The sequence below is a fragment of the Melospiza melodia genome, chromosome Z (assembly GCF_035770615.1).
Source record: "Melospiza melodia melodia isolate bMelMel2 chromosome Z, bMelMel2.pri, whole genome shotgun sequence".
NCBI lineage: Eukaryota > Metazoa > Chordata > Aves > Passeriformes > Passerellidae > Melospiza > Melospiza melodia.
In genome coordinates, this window is record NC_086226.1 from 76,638,570 (window position 1) to 76,655,549 (window position 16,980).

General features: G+C 41.4%; 1 protein-coding gene across 1 annotated transcript in view; it reads left to right on the forward strand.

Moving 5' to 3' along the window:
• Positions 1-6,193, forward strand: part of PCSK1 (proprotein convertase subtilisin/kexin type 1) — a 46,676-nt gene extending 40,483 nt beyond the window's left edge. Inside the window, 2 exon segments of the mRNA XM_063179889.1 lie at positions 1,521-1,682; positions 3,220-6,193. Coding sequence (XP_063035959.1) covers positions 1,521-1,682; positions 3,220-3,576 — 519 coding nt within the window. The 3' untranslated portion in view covers positions 3,577-6,193.
• Positions 6,194-16,980: the final 10,787 nt, after the last annotated feature.

The window sequence follows — 16,980 nt, forward strand, 5'->3', positions numbered from 1 at the left end:
CCTGCTCATTAAGCAAGCTAAATGAGACATTATTGAAGATATCCAGCTGGGTTAAGGATTAAAGAAAAAAAGTAGGGGCAAATTTTCTTGTTCTTTACATATATGCAAAGCCCCATTCTCATTTCACTGGTCCATACCTCTAAAAAAATTTCAAGCTTGTTTTTTTTCAGACACATATCACCAAAATTAATCCCTTGATAAAGTTTTCTTTGATTCTTGGATAGAAATATTAAATAAAATTAACACATGGTTAACTGGAAATTCTTTTCTGCAGAGAAGAGCACAGCATGGATCTAGTCTTCTTTTGGTCCATATGCATACCTTTCATTATCTGGGAACCTTTTGAATTAATGATTTTTTTGGGGGATCTCAGTGATCTATTCAGATGTATATATACCCCTAATTTCTTTCTGAGAGTATCTAGTGCTGAACAACGCTTAAGGATTAAAGCTAAGTAGTCTACAGATCAGAAATAAATCAGTTCACTAAAGCTGCCTGGGGAATATGGATTAGAACAGCAAGACACCAGAATTAAGCTGCTTGGTAGGCAACTGAAAAAGAATTCCCTTCAAAGAGAGAGTGATCAAGCTCACTCACCTCATTGAAGTTGTCTGTGAATAAGCTTGTCCTTAAGGCTCAGATCTTGCCAAAAACTGAAAGCTTCCTGTTGGACACCGAGCCTTCAGCCCCTATTGGCCTCAAATTGTAAACAGGAGGGTGTTGCCAAGAGCTGAGCAGATGGACAAGGCACCAGGAGTAAATATTACTATCAGCAGTGTAGTGTTAATGCTGCAGGCTCATAGATAGCCCCATGGTTACAGATATCCTGCTCTTTGAATGCATTTTTGTGGAACAAAGTTGAGAAGAGCATTTTGTTTGTAAATTAGCCCTCATTTCAAGTGAGAGCTTCCTGAAACTTACAATAAAGCAAGATTTTTGTCCTCAAGGCATAATACACTCAATCCTCACCTTGTAGGTTTTTTGTCTAGTTTTTTCTCTACTTGTCTCTTCCACTTTCTACTTCTATTTCTACTGCCACCAAAATTTATAAATAAACATTTGCTGCTTTCTTCCACACACTGTATTTCAGATTGCTGTTGTACACCACATAATAAAAACGAATAGTATTTCACATTATCATTTCCAATGTTAAGTTTTATAAGGAAATTACCAAGGAATAGCCTAGTGAACAAGTTCTAATAATGCAAAATACTGCTTCAGTAACTTCCAGCATTCTGTGTTATGACAAAATTCCATTGATGCTTACATGATGAATTAATAATTATGTCACATCAAAATGTGAATATTTTATGTGGTTAGGCTATTGTATTAAATCCCACATTCTAATATACTCTGTCTCTACTACATCTGGGGTTTTTGTGCTTATGAATCATACTCCATAGGTAGGTATTGAAAGCCTGATAATTTGCTTTGGTCGCTTCTGTGTACTTTGCATTCAAGTGTGTATTTTGCTCTTTTATGTCCTGAGAGCCCATTCTGATGCCATGCTTGTTTTTCAGTCCAGGCGAATACAAAATGAGGGGAGGATTGTAAACTGGAAATTGATTTTGCATGGCACTGCTACCCAGCCCGAGCACATGAAGCAGCCACGTGTGTATACATCCTACAATGCTGTGCAGAATGACAGAACAGGAGTGGAGAAGATGACGGATCTTGTGGAGGTAGAGTTGTATTGCATTTATTCCATACATGTTTTTCTGTTTATAAAAAAATGTTGGTTTTTTGGTGAGGTTTTTGGGGGTTTTTTTTTCCCCTAGTAAGAAGACACATATTTATTTTGTATTCATTTCATCTAACTCCTGATTGGTTTTGAGTGTATATTGTAATTTTGCCCATGTCAACAACTAATATTTTTATGTGTCTCTCCTTCAAATTGCAAAATGTAAGGGATTTGGGATCATAACAGGAAGTTGCTCCCAAAGCAAGGAACTCTGTGGCTAATGCAACTGAGTGGTGGAAGGAGGGAGGAAGACACCTCTGACAGACACACTAAATTGATGTAATTCTACTAAAAATGAGTGTCACATTCTAAAGGAACTTTTCCTGCTGGAGAGCTTCCAGTGAGTTTGCAAGGAATTTCAGAAACAAAAGGCTTGAGAAAAATCAGGGACTCTTTGATTCAAAGGTTTGGCCCAGTGGATCTGTTGCTGCCAGATCCTTTAGCACCCCCTGTTTACCCTACAGATAGCAGTGCTCTAAAAATACAAGGCAGGGTGACCCTGGGTTGCAGGATGCACAGGATGGTAGTAATGCACATTTTCATAGTGCTTGATTACGTCAACAGCATCAGAAAATAATCCCATCACATCAAATTGTCTCCCCATTAAGTAATTAGGACATCCATAAAGCAAAGATAGTTTAACCTTCCTCAGACAGGTTATGAAAGGTGAGTGTGATAATGGTCTCTAAATCCATTTCATAAATGTCCCCAGGTCTGGCAGCTGCGGGCAAAAAAAAATTGGAAGAAAGTAAAAGTGAATTCAGCATTTGCTGCAGTAGAAAATGGGTGGACATGGTAAAAATTACATGAAGATAAAATGAGTGTTCAGTTAGAAATGCCGTTCTGGTTTGAATGAGGAAGCTTCGCAGGCATATACTAGTGTTGAAATAAGATCATGCCTCTCACCAGCTGCTGCTCTGTGAACCTGTACTTGGGATTGGCCTTCCAAGGTCTCCTTTGTGTTATGCTCACCCATTTGCCCTACTTCACTGCCTTTTTCTCAGGTGAGATCATCTACAGAGAAGGTTTCAGGGAAACACTGCTTCCATCCTTTTCCTGAGAGTACAAGACACAATCAGAACTGCCATCACCACTGCATTGTATGTTTCCTTCATTTAGAGTGCTGTGTCTTATGACACAAGAATTATTTCCTAAGACTGGGACAAATCCAAATAGTATAATATGTATAAAATGACATGTTGTATTTTGCCATCTGAATTTATAAATGCCTGTATTGTGAAATCTGAATTTATAAATGCCTGTATTGTGGGAGGATTTGATATTTCTTACAGTGTAGTACTTTCAAAAGTTTGTTTTGGTTGATAATGGTTTGCTTGTTTTCTAGATGCCCAAGAGGCTCCTGAATGGAAAAATGACATTTTCCCACACACAGGTGGAGATCACCATCCAGAGCAAGCCTTAATCCAGTCAGTCTTTCATTGACACCTGACCTTTTTTCATGCTAATCTGTATTCTAGGACCATACCACACTGGAGAGCCTGAGTGAAAAACCCAAGGCCACAGAAGACAGCAGCAGTGACAAAGCAGAAGATAAAACCCCTTCAGAAGCCATGCTGCATTTACTGCAAAGTGCTTTTAGCAGGCAGATGGATCAGAAGCAGCTGCCAAAGAAGACTGCAAGCGAGAAGTTAAACATTCCATACGAACACTTCTATCAAGCCCTCAGAAAATTGAACAAGCCCTCCCAGTTAAGAGGCTCAGAAGAAAGTCTGTACAGTGACTACGTTGATCTTTTTTACAATGCCAAACCTTACAAGCATAGAGATGATAGACTGCTGCAAGCGTTGGTTGATATCATAAATGAGGGAAATTAACTGTAGGGCATGGCACTGAGTTGGAAATATTAATTCTCCCCACCTGTAGTTTTTTTTCCAAAGTCTGTGTACGCTCTAGTTGTGTGATTGCTGCTTTGATTGCTTCATATTTAATACAAATATCAAGGAAGGGAAAAACGGGTGTAAGGGGATAAGACAGGAAAATTACACTTTTTAGTATTATCTTTTTTCAAAACCTTTCTTCAGAGTAGATTTGCCCCCTCAGGCATGAAATGCAGTAGTACTCCCCTGAAAACCCTAATTCTCTATTTTAAACAATTTTCACATTGCTTATTCTTCCACCCTCTTCACTTAAGCATGCAGTAGGATTCAAAACCTGAATTACCAAGCAGTTTTGAACCAAACTGCCAAAGCTATGGGGATATGTTCTCATCCATGGATTTGTCATGAATATTGCAGTCTTTGTTATATTTGTCATTTATTCCGATTTAATACTTGCAGCCAGTACTGCTTCCGTCATAGGTGTTTTGTTCCTCCTCCAAACAAACGCTCCCTTGCCCTTCTGTTCTCCTGTAGAGGAACATCTGGGAGGCTGGGGTTGGACTGGGGCATCGGTGAACACTGATGAAGTTATTCACAATTTAGATACAGACAGAAACACCCAAATTAAAAAAGAGCCCCCGTGGAGGCATCCCAGACCATGGGATGGCATTCTCTCCTGCAGGCTTGGAACTTACCCAAGTGAAGTGCCTGGATTATGAGCCTGGTCTTTCTAGGCCCCATGTGTTCAATGAGGGCAGAGTCTCACTTCAGAGCACTTGGCTTTCTTTTCACGAATTATGCATCCCCTGATGGAGTACTGACCTGTTTGTGCCAATTATTTGAGCTTTGGGCTCCAACCTCCGACCCGTGGAGCCTCAGTCAGGTCTCCAAAGCAGTACAAAGCTGCCTTCTGAGATGCCTACATCTGCAAGCAGCCAGAGACTTGCAGAAAAGTCCACCCAAAGACTCTAAAATTCCCAAAATATCTAGGAAGATGAGGCAAAATTGTCTGAGATTTAAAAAAAAAAAAAAAAAAACAAACAGTACCCTGAGAAGGGTGAGCATGGAATGTGGAGTGGTAAGAAGAGTTTGTGAGGCAGAGGTGGCTGTCAGAAAACAAGTAGGGTAAGCAACCCCCTAACATTAGCAGTTTTCCATACATACCTCTTTAATGAGAGTCAAATTTATATATTATTTTGCTTCTAATAAATGAAAAAAAAAAAAAAAAGCCATGTTGGAGGCTCAGAAAAGCTAGGGGATCTAGAACAAGGAAATGAAGATTCCTAGGGGATAGTTATCTCATTGAAGTACTAAAGAAAACCCAAAAAACTGCTGACTGCTTTTTACTTTTCTTCCTCTTACCTACTATTGAAATGTGTTTTGTAGACTCTCTAGAAATATTTGATTGGATTCTTTCTCACTGTCTATTCCTTAAAATTATGCAAGTGTCTCTAAGACAGGAATTTTACATTTTGCTCATAATCCATCAGTTCAAATAAAAGTTTGTCAAACTTCACACTAAATCCTGTAATTTAAAGATAAACCTATTTACTGTAACTAATTAAGAATTCTGTGGATAAAAGGACTTCTCTAAAGACAGCTTTGAAAATTTTCTTACCAAATGTAAGATATAAAAAACATTCTTTGTGGTGGCTTCATGCCTGTCTTGGCCTTAGCCTGCCTTTTTTCCAGTTTTAAGGATTCTTTAATATTCTTCTAGTCAGCAGTTGAAGGATAATATCTCTGCTACTGAATGCAGCTTGTACTGAATCACTCCCTCTCTACTAAGAAATTTGCTTAGGAAGAGAAGTCATTAAAAAAATATAATAAATTCCTGCAAGTGGTCCAGATCAGAAAGCTTTTCCTTTTGCTGTCCTTTCCATGCAAAAGCTTTCTGGCAGTGCATAACTAATGAACAAGCAAACCATGAAAATTTCTAATTGCTGCTATTACAGAATGAGAGCACTTATTTTATCTAATGTTTAATTTTCAGAATAGGCTCATATGGCAAGGTAAGGGCCACTTTTAGTCCTGTGCAATGAAGCTTAGAGGCTGGTTCCCTCAGATAACAACAAATTTAGCTAGTCCTCATTCAGGTATATTACAGGGAGGAAAGTACTAACAACACTCCATCAGGCCTTGAAAGAAATGTTCAGGTTAAAAGAGTGGGAAACTAAAGACCCTCCTTTGTTTTAAGATCAGTTCCTATGCTGTAGCCAAAGTTTCAATAGATGACAAGTTTAAAATCCCTCTTTTGAATGTTTCCAACCCAGATCAGCTTGTACAGGAGTAAATTATTTTTACTGTTAGTCTTTCCTTGGTGCCTGTGTGGGTTTTGTGAAAAATGTAAAAGTAAAAAAAAAAGTTTTCTCTCAGAATTTTAAATTATATTTTCGTTACAGGTATTTATAATATAGCAAAGATTTTATTGAACAGACAGAATTTTAAAAGGCATAATAAATTATATTGAAAAACCAGATTTTTTCTTGAGAAAGAGACAATTTCATCCAATAAACATATTTTTTAAAAGGCATGTTACAACAGCAACTGCAACATGTATGCAATGTGATGTTAAAATTTGTCTACTAGTAGCATAATACAATGTGTTAGCAGAGCTCAGTGTGTGGTCTTAACATTTGTAAAGAAAACAGCAAGATAAAGTCAAGCTATTGACTTAAAAGGAATGGGAAATTGAGTTTAGAATGAAAAATAATGGTTTGGGGAAATAATCAGGATTGGGTGGAAAGAAATGTGGAATGTACTGAGAATGGGGGCTTCCAAGGGATCTCTTCAGCAGGAACACTCACTTGTTTCCTTCTCACAACAGCAGCCAAGTAAGGTTTGCTGTGGACATCACTGACAGCAGCCCTGTCTCTAATTCTGACAATTAAAATAATTCTGCCTATTTAATACACAGATGTGTGTGTCAGAAGCACTAAAATGAAATAATGCAGCAAAAAGAGTCAGGGGGTCAGGTTAAACATATGGGTCTTCTCTTCCTTGCATGAAAACTGCTGAAATAATTGTTCTTCCCTCCACTCACATTTCAACTTGGCAGAGAAAAGAGCCCTCAAACCCTTGTACACTGAACAGTGTAACCAACTACCTCTCATTTACAAAATCTTCTTTGTCAAATGCCCTAAGGATAATTAAAACACTCTTAATGTGATTTCAACAGACATATTCCCTTGTGAGAAATACTTACAGTAAATGTACACAGAAAATTGACTTCTGAAGTAGCTTTAAGAAAAGAGAGAAATCTAAGCCTAAATTAGAGCAAACTACCTAGCTTCCACACTAAACAGTATTTTTTCCTTCAAGTTGATTGGCTTTTGAAATGCTGCATTTGAATTTTCTACCTTCCCCAACTTTGAGTTTTCCAAGCAGTTTCTGTTAACTCACATCTTGTAACCCCAAACTTGTTAATTTAGATTTCTAATGAAGTGTCCTCTTTCTTACTTCTCCCTTTCCTCTCCACTCTGAAAAAAACATAAACATTTTCAGTAAATAGAAGGCTAATTTAAGAAAGAGAATGGGGAGCCTTACAAATAAAATGCTAGCTCTAGTTTTTCTTATTGAATTATCTTAGTGCCATAGATTAAATGAGGATGAGGTCTGTTTTTTAAAGAGCACATTCACAGGAAGGGCGAAAAAAATCAACCTAAACATTGATTTTTCTTTTTTTTTTTTGTGCATAGATCACACTATGGAGGTGACAGTCACAATTAACCCCTTGTGCATCAGAGCCTCAGGAGGGACTGCACTGTCCCTGAGAGTCTCCTTCTGCAACATTAAGCCAGCCTCTGCCACTGCAGTTTTCCAAACATTACAAATCTGGAGGATTTGTAATTCTCCAGAAGAAAAGTTGGCATCTGAGTTAGTACAGTTCTGAAAGTAATTATAGAAGAAAAATTATAGGGAGAAACACAAAGGATTATTATACAACACAGAGTACCTGCACAGCCTAAACTCTTTCTGTTTGATCAAGTATTTCCTTTCAGAAGTCCATTTTCAAAGCTCTGAGGGACCATTCCATTCACAGCATTCCATTTTAGAAAAGGAAAACTCTAGAAATGTGTATTTTGCTTGGAATCAATTGGCTATCTAATATTTCTAACTGCAGACTGAAAAGGTTCAAACTCCAATCACTCTAGGCACTAATAAACATAATTTGTGTGAACATTCTTCTATTTAATTACACAAGTACCCATTAAAAATATCACTTCTCCTATTGCATTTGTGAGAATAATGTAACCAGAAAGAAAGAGAAATTTTGTTTCCAGAAATGCACTAAATGCCTACTGGAAAAAAAAATCTAATACGTTCCAAGTCCCCCATTAAGATACCAGAGAAAAATAAATAGATAATATATGAAAGTGAATGTTTATCAGGAAAATATATCTTAATGTATATGCCATTTCAGCTATTTGACTGCCTCCAATCAAATGTAGCTAAGCATGTATCTCTTTCTTTCTGATGTCATATTCTTTCCCGAAAACAAATGAATTGGTTGCTATTGCATGCAGCATTTTGTTTGACTATGGCCACATTATCAGGCAGTGTTTCAAACCATAAACATGCAGCATAATGCAGTGCCATATATTCTGATAAGGAAGTGCACTTAGGACCAGGGGCGTGCAGCCCTGCCTGTGCTGCTGCACAAAGGGCTCATGTGAAACAGATCCATAAAGGCTGGAAAAAGAGGAGAGCCAAACGCCAGCCCCATTAGATCCACTGAATTAATTCCTCTCTTCAGAATAACGTTGGTGGGGTGCAGAGCACCACAAACATCCAGGATGTCAGGACTAAGCTTGGCCCCACAGTTCAACAGGGAGCTCAGCTACTTCCGCCCTCATTCACTGCTCATGAGAGACAAATTAAAAACTGAGGATTTAGTACGAACTCTCAGCTATGAGCTTCTCCTCTTTTACATTGTATTTTTCTTACCTCACTTGAGAGATGTGCACTGCCCTTCAGTGAAACCTTTTGAAAAATACCAGCAGTTATTAAAAACACCACTTCACCCAAGAGTTTCAGGCATCAAGCTGTCTGAATGCAGTTCATTGCTTACATTTTTTTACATAGAAAAATACACATGTGCATATGTAGCAACCCCATCCATGTACAACTCCATGTAAAGTCTCCTTGATACTAGAATGTAGCAGCTCTTAGCAGGAAGGAAGAAACTGCAGCACTAATTTGGTAAAACAGAGTTTAAAGCTAAATTTCAGCTTGGATTTTCCATCATAGTGGTATTAATAGTGCAGGTTGTTTTGGAGTGGGACAGAAGGGAGATTTGCTTGTTTGGTTGTCCCTTTAGCAATTGGGGGTAAAGAATTTCCCAAAGAATTCTGTGTTTTTGCAATTGATATAACAGGAAAATAATTCTACTCTTATAATGCAAAAGATAGCTATAATTCTGCAAATGTCTTTGAACAGTTTAGACAGTTAAATATTGCTGACTTTGTAACACAACCAATAAGTGTGTATTGGGCACTGCAAACACAGGATCTTGAGTCTCTAGCAAAAACATACAGTCAAAATTCTTTCAAGAGTGTGAGCATTGAATTTGAAGCTTTTCAGGAAGAAGTATTCATAATACCTTGAATATTTATTTGTATTTACTTTAAAATTAATAGGCATAGCCTCCTTTAGAGTGTCTGTATGTTCCAGAGTTCATTCTGAGTCACACTGTGGAGGAGACTGTCTCCAGATCTCTACAGCAATTGTGAATCACACTCTTCATTCAGGCACTGAATTTATGTGTCTACAGTTAGGCTGTGTTAACATTGCCATCATCTCTTCCCCCTTCTGGCTCCCAGGATGGTGCTGAGCCATGCTGAGTCCACCTTTTGTAAAGCTGGGCTGAAGCTCTTGCCCTGAGTGTTCAGACAACAGAGCACTCCAGTCCACTGATGGTTATAGAAAATTTGCAGGGATCTCCCACTGCTGTCCAATATTGTCTCTGCAATTGGATTGTTCTCCTTCCTCAACCCTCCAGGCTTGAGGAAAATCAATTCAGAAAACAAAAGGCATTCTTGGCTTTGGAAAGTCGTTAAAGCACAGGCTGCAGGCTGCGTGTGATGCAAAACCATTAAGCCTGCACTTAATCCTATTTTCTTGCTTAAATCAGTCTCCTGTCCTGTTTAAGTGCGTGTATGGGATCAAGTACCTCCCTGAACACTTGGCTGAATCAGAAAGGATTACTCTTGCATGGTACTTCTGCAGGGAACAGGGGGGATATGATGCTAAAGTTCTGCTCAATTACTGCAAATACCTCCTTGCAATCCCATATTGAGTGAGTGAGTCATGCCTGGATTTCCATACACTGTGCCACCAAGTCCCATGAGCTGCTTACATTGCAGAGTGCTGGGTTTTAACCTGGCATGGTGAATCACCTTCCCTCTGGGAAATGCGTGCACAACCCTCTTTATTAGGGAAACAACACTTGCAGAGCCCCTGACAAGCATCATGCATTTGGAGACCTTACTTCCACACAGTCCTTAATAAACACGTCAGATAATAACTTCACATCCTTAGCAAACATGTCAGATGTTCAGTCATTTCACACCTGTGTGACCTTACTCTTCTTTGGAAGCTCAGGGGATGCTCTCCATTTATAAGAAGGTAGACCATGTGCAGTGTATTATAAAGTTAATTTATTTTCATATTATAGGGCTGTACAGATGCATCCAGAACAGTCAGAAGACAGATGCTTTGTTATTAATTTTGAGTAAATCTGCAAGGCTCACTCTGAAGGCACTCACATACCCGAGAAATGAAAACAGATGAAAATTATTTGACTTGGGTGTTATTCCACAGCAGCTGAAAAGAAAGAGAAGGCAGTTTGGACACAAAGCCAGGCAAGAAGGCGTACATTTTGTGCATTTTGTACTTTTCCATCCTCTTTATTCAAACAGCTCTGTTACAGTACCCTGGCTTCAAAGGACAAATTTTAGAGATCTTCCTGCTGCTCATGCTGATGAGTCAGATATTGTTTGTTTTTTGACAGAATTAATTGCTTTCTTGATCTCTTATGTCTCTCTTTCCTATCAGAAGCCTAATCATAAAATCCAGAGCCCAGCATTTCCAGCTATTCAAGGTTCATCAGCACTGCAATTTGTGTTAATGAGCTTGGTTCTTTGAATTCACCCCTGTAATTTTATACTAGCTGAGAGCCTACGCCATTATCCATTTTTGGGAGCAGTCATCAACATGTACTTACCTTTAGAGATTATGAGAGTTTACCTTTTTCAGAAAAGCTAATGGCAGTTTCCTCAGCTGAGCCTCTTGCACTGCTCAAAAACCCAACAGAAGCACCTTTCAGAAGCATGGCCACCACACACCATGCTTGCGCATTGCACCTGATGTCTAGATCACCCTGCCCCATCATCTCCTCTTTTCCTGAGTCACAAGTGGAGCTCATCAGCTCAGGCACTTTGTTTTCATCAGCAGTACCCCTGTCCCTCAGTAAAAACCAAATTATGAAAAATATTAACAGCCTCCTGGGATTTAGACATTGAAAAACAGCAAGAGTTTTGCTTCATGGAGGCTGCCCTCAACCCTCTTAGCCTTCACCTTCAGTGAAGGGTGGAGTGAAATTAATAACAAATTTGATGGAGTGGAATTAATGACAATTAATTCAGTATCTCACGCATTTAATTCCCATCGCCATCACTTGGATCTACACATTGTTTGCAAGATTTGCAGGTCCCATAACATGGGGGCACATAATGGCTCTCTTGTAGGTTCCAAAGCAGACTTCAGACAGTAACTAATCTGAAAAAAAAAATCCTCAGGACCAGAAAGCTGTAAAACAGCCAAAGCTGTTGGATTTGAAACAGAACTACCAAGCCTGAAAGTAGTGGCCATTGTCCTTAGAATTGCCAATAATATACACTAACAAGCATGGATATATCTCTTCATAAATCAGGGGAAAACGTCTAAAGGTAAGCATCACTAACTGCTCTCTTGAGTAGCATTAATTTTCCTTTGGTGACAATGCTTCACACTTTTTTGTAGACAGCAAATGGAGACCAGAGTGGCAGAGCCCTCCTGTTTCAGCAGCTGCCATGGTTTTTAACTTTTCCCAGCCCACAAGTGGCCAGGAGAAAAACCACAGAATCATAGAATCATGCTGAGTTGGAAGGGGCCCATAAGGATCATTGATTTCAAGCGCTGGTCCCATGCAGGACATCCCAAGAGTCACATCGTGTTCCTGAGAGCATTGTCCAAATGCTTCCTGAATTCTGTCAGTCTTGGTGCCATGACCACTGCCCTGGGCACCTGTTCCAGGGCCCAAGCACACTCTGGGGGAAAACCTTTCCTGGTATCCAACCTTGCTGGGAAGGATGAAAGTTTGACAAGAAAGTCTCAGAGATAAATATGTTTGGCAAAAAGATTTTTGAATGTAGAATCTGAAGGAGGAATAGAGATGGAAGCAAGTTTTGATATAGAAGAAAACAATTGCTGAGCCAGTCTTACTGGATAACCAAGAAGGCAAAGAATATGTTATGTTAGTTAGAAGGGGTTTTTATGACTTAGAGCAAAGGATAAACCCACCTCAAACAAGAAGATGTTTTTACTAAGCAGAAAGAAAGCCCAGGCAAACAAGTCAGCAAATGTTGCAAGTAGAAAAAAGGTTTCAGAATTTTCCACTGCAAGAAAAATTAAAAACAACTTGTAGCTTAAACTGTAACGTACTAACTTTTAGTGGCTGAAGAGCAGTAACATGAATACAGTAATTATAGTAGTTATGATAGTCTATAGATAATAGTTAAGGCATAGATTGGTTCTACTGTATTAAGATGCTCAGCAAAGAAAAGTATATAATGCATTTGTAAGCTAAACTAAGGGTCTCCAGGCCTGCCCGCATCTGGAGCTGACAGTTGTAGGCACAGGCTCTGTCACCCACCACCCTGCACTGCTGTAACCTCTTGCATGGAATAAACTGCATTTTGAAGAGTCCCACATCCCTCATTTCAGCTCTTACACAACCAAATCCTCCCCTAATTCAACTTCAGGCCATTTCTTGGACTCCTGTCACTGGTGTCAGAGAGTGAGCAGATTGGAACCTGCCCCTTGCAAGGATGTTGGAGCCTTAGTGAGGTCTCCTCTCAGTCTCCTCCAGCTGAACACACCAAGGTCCTCAAAAACTCCTCATCTTCATGCCCTTCACCATCCTCATGACATCCTTTGGTCTCTGACAGTTTAATGCCTTTTTTATGTTCTGATGCCAGAACTGCACCCAATATTCCAGGTGAGGCCGGCCTGGCCCAGCACAGAGCAGGACAATCCCTGCCTGGCCCGGCCAGCCTGGTGTCCCCAGGACAGGGATGTCCCTGCTGGCTCCAAGGCACTGCTGGCCCGTGTCCTGCTGGCCACCAAACTGGATTTCCAGGACCATCCCAGGTGCAGAATCCAGCACTTTCCCTCATGGAATTTCACACAGGTGGAGATTGTCCAGCCCTTTAATTTGTCAAGGTGGCCTCTGCAGGGTCTCTCTTCTTTTGAGGCAGAAAACAGCTCCTCTCAGCTTAATGCTGTTGTCAGACTTCGTGTTCCTTCCAGGTCTGCATTCAGGCCATTTGTGAAGATGCTGAAGAGAACCTGTCCTAAGATGGAGCCTTGAAAAGCCCCACTAATGACAGGTGACCACTCTGGTGTTACCTGATTCTCTAGAACTCTTTCCTCCCAACTCATGAGCCAGCTGCTCACTCATCACATGATGTGTTTATCCAGCTGTGGGATTTTGTCTAGAAGGGTCCTGGGAAAGACAGTATGGAAGGCTTTGCTGAAATCCAAAAAGATCACATTAGCTGGTTTCTCTCGATCCACAAGGGGAGGTATTTTATTGTAAAAGAAAATCAGGTTTGGCAAGCAGGACTTTCCCCTCATAAAGCTATGCTGGAATTGTTCTTCAGATGTTTTTCAATACCTCCCAGATAATCTTGTTCATGATTTTACCAGTCAGTGAAATGAGACTGACAGACCTGTTGTTTCTGGGGTTTTCCTTCTTGCCCTTCTTGAAAATCACCACAATGTTCACCCACTTCCAGGCAGCTGGGACCTCTCCAGCTCCTGACTGCTCAAAAATCCTTGAGGGAGGCTTTGGGATGACATTGGCAACTGAAGATTCTCACACAAATCCCATCAGGCTCCACAGACCTGTAGGGATCCTGTTGGAGCAGCAGATCCCACATAAGGGTCAGCTGGGAGTTAATTGTTTTTGCAAATGTGGTCTTCCAGCTCAGGGCACTGAAACTCCTGTGTTCCATCATCCATGCTGAAGACAGAGGTAAAGAATGTGTTAAAAACCTCCGTCTTGTCTGTGTCTCTGTTTGTGAGGTGACATCCTCATCCTGGAATGGGGTAATGTTATTTTCTACGTTGGCTTTTGTCATGAATATATTGGAAAAAATTCTTGTTAGATGAGCAGTAGCACTTCAGCTAACCAGAAAAATAACACAGGTGGAGGCAGGATCACCTATTGTTTGCCCTGAAGAGGGGAAGGCTGAGTCATCTTCCTATACATATCATGTTTAATAGCTCATTGTGCCATCTGTGTGACTGCTGTTCAAAAACCTTCTGAGCTGGGGTAAGGCTTGGCATATCCTCAGTAGTGCTGCTGACAAATAGGGTTGCCCAGAAGTGCCTCAGCCAGATTAAAATGTTATTTATGATTTTTTTTGGCTTTGGGTAATACATGAATTCCCAGCACTGCTTTCCTCTGCTAGAAAAAACTTTGGCTTTATCCTGATAAACACTCCTGGAACAAGATGAAGCTGGGTGCAGGAAACAGCTGGCAGACAGGATTTGTATGACAGTGCCTGCACTGAGCAGACCAGAGCTGGATGAAGCAAGAAGAAGAGTGAAAAGGGTGCAAGAGACCTGCATGGATGAACAAGGAACTCCTGCCATTATGCAACAGTAAGCAGGAAATACACAGGAGATGGAAGCAGGGTCAGGCCACTTGGAATGAACACAAAGAGGTTGTCAGAGTAAGTGGACATAGGACAAGGAAAGCCAAGGCCCATCTGGAATTAAATCTAGCCAAGGATGTCAGGAACATGCCAAAATTCAACAAAGGACATGCAGGGTCCTGAAGCTGGGCAGGAATAACCCCAAGCACCAGCACAAACAGCTCTGCAGAGAAGGACCTGCAGCTCCTGGGGGACAAAGAGCTGTCCCTGAGCCAGCAGAGTGCCCTGGGGACAAGGAGGCCAAGGGGATCCTGGAGTGCCCTTGGGAGGGCATTGCCAGCAGGTCAGGGAGGGATCCTGCCCCTCTGCCCAGCCCTGGAGGCACCTCTGGAGGGCCTTGTCCAGCTCTGGATCCTCAGGGCAGGAGGGACACGGAGCTCCTGGAGAGGGCCAGCCAGGGCTGTGGGGGTGAGGAAGGGCCTGGGGCATCTCCCTCACCAGGAAAGGCTGGGGGAGCTGGGGCTGCTCAGCCTGGAGAGGAGCCCCAGCTGAGAGGGGCCTCAGCCCTGGGTGTCCCTGTCTGCAGGGAGGAGCAGAGCAGGGCCCAGGCTCTGCTCTGTAGGGACAATGGGACAAGCAGAATGGGCAGGGACTGATCCCAGGAACTTTCAGCTGGACATGAGGCAGAACTCCTTCCCGTGCAGTGACTGAGCCCTGAACAGACTACAAGAGAGGCTGTGGAGTTTCTCTTCACTGGAAATATTCCAGGACCTGGACACAATCCTGTGCCACATGCTCTGGGGTCACCCTGCTGGGGCAGGGACTTGGATAAGATCACCCACCATGGTCCCTTCCAACCTGACCCATCCTGGCATTCTGGGATTCTGTGAATGACTTGCTTTCTTTTGCTCTTAACAGAAAGGCTCCAAGCTGGGAGCTGCCAGCTTCCAGAGCTCTTTCTCCCTGGATGTTGCTCAGCAGCTTCCTTGACACGTCTGCTTTCCGCTCAGGACAGGCAGAGAAACCTACATCCCACTGCTGCCCAGACACAGAATAATCCTCACTGCCTTTGCTGCTCCTCTGCAACAACAATCTGCAGTTTTGAACAGAGAGGTCCCTCCACTGAGGGGATTTCATAGATTTTCTCTGTCATTACAATTTACTCAGATTGCCCTTATGTTCTGAAAGGTTGGAATTTCCATGTACACCATGGCCCAAATACTTTGGAAAGGTCCCATCTTCCTTGCTCAGCAGACAAAGCTGTGGTTTTAATGTTCTCAGCTGCCTTTTGCTTTCCTTTGCCTCCTTCCTATGCTTCCACACCGTCTTTTCAAAGCTGTGCCTTTCTCAGTCTGTTCTACTGCAGTGAGGCTGCAGCACTTCCAGGCTTCTCCTGGAGATTGGGCTACCCAGCTCCTTTCCCACTACTCTCATCTGAATTCCAGCTGCAGCAGGGATGTGCAGGTTGAGCACGATAGTGGGAATTAATTGCCAGTATGGTGCCAGGAGCCAGAGGTGTTGGAGCTCCTCGCTGGGAACTGCAGATGTCACTGAAGCATCTTTACAGCAAAGCTTGGTCTGTGATAACTTGTCAGCTCTCCTGCTGACATAACTTCCCATGTTACCCTTTCCTAAGTTTCCTCTTGCTGGATTGATATTTACTTTGCCTGCAATTCCCCCAGGTTTCTCTTTATTAAATTTTGCATTCCACCCGTGTGCTTTCTGCCTTTTGCATTTCTGGGCCTGTGATTCTGGTGTCTGTTGCTTTGCATTAATTTGCTCTCACCAATTCTAACTAATCCTCCCAAGTATCAAATCTCATTACTCTCTGCTTGTTTCTTCTTCTGAATCATTGATGAGGGTGTTAAAATAGAGCAACTCCAGACACCTATCCCTGTGCCATTGTATTATACAATCACTCTCCAGTTTGCTATATTGTCACCTATCATTTTGTTCTGGTCCTCCAGCCAACTTTTTCTGGGCAAAACCAACCAGATTTGGACTGCAATGAAACACTTGACACACTGATAAAATTTCTCTGTGATAAATTAATGTTCCTTCCAAGCCTGATTTACATTAATTTATCACAGAGAAATTTTATCAGTGTGTCAAGTGTTTCATTGCAGTCCAAATCTGGTTGGTTTTGCCCTCCTGCAAGTGTGCCCTCTAGTGCTTTCTTTGGCTTGGATCCTTTCAGAATAAAAACATCTGTGATACTGCCAGGCAACACTTGTTGCTCACTGCTCAGGGGGTTTTGGCCTTCTGAATTCCTGGTGGTACAAAACACTGTGTGTAATCTGTCTTTCACTTCTCTGCTAAAACCCAGAGAGACTTTTCATAGTGACAAAGTTCATCTACTACAATTATCAGGTACAGGGTATGGTTCCTTGAGCAGAACCTACCACAGGAGTAATATTTTCAAGGAAGCATGGGAGCAGAGGAAAACACGGATTTCAGATGGCTGTTTGGTTTTCATCTT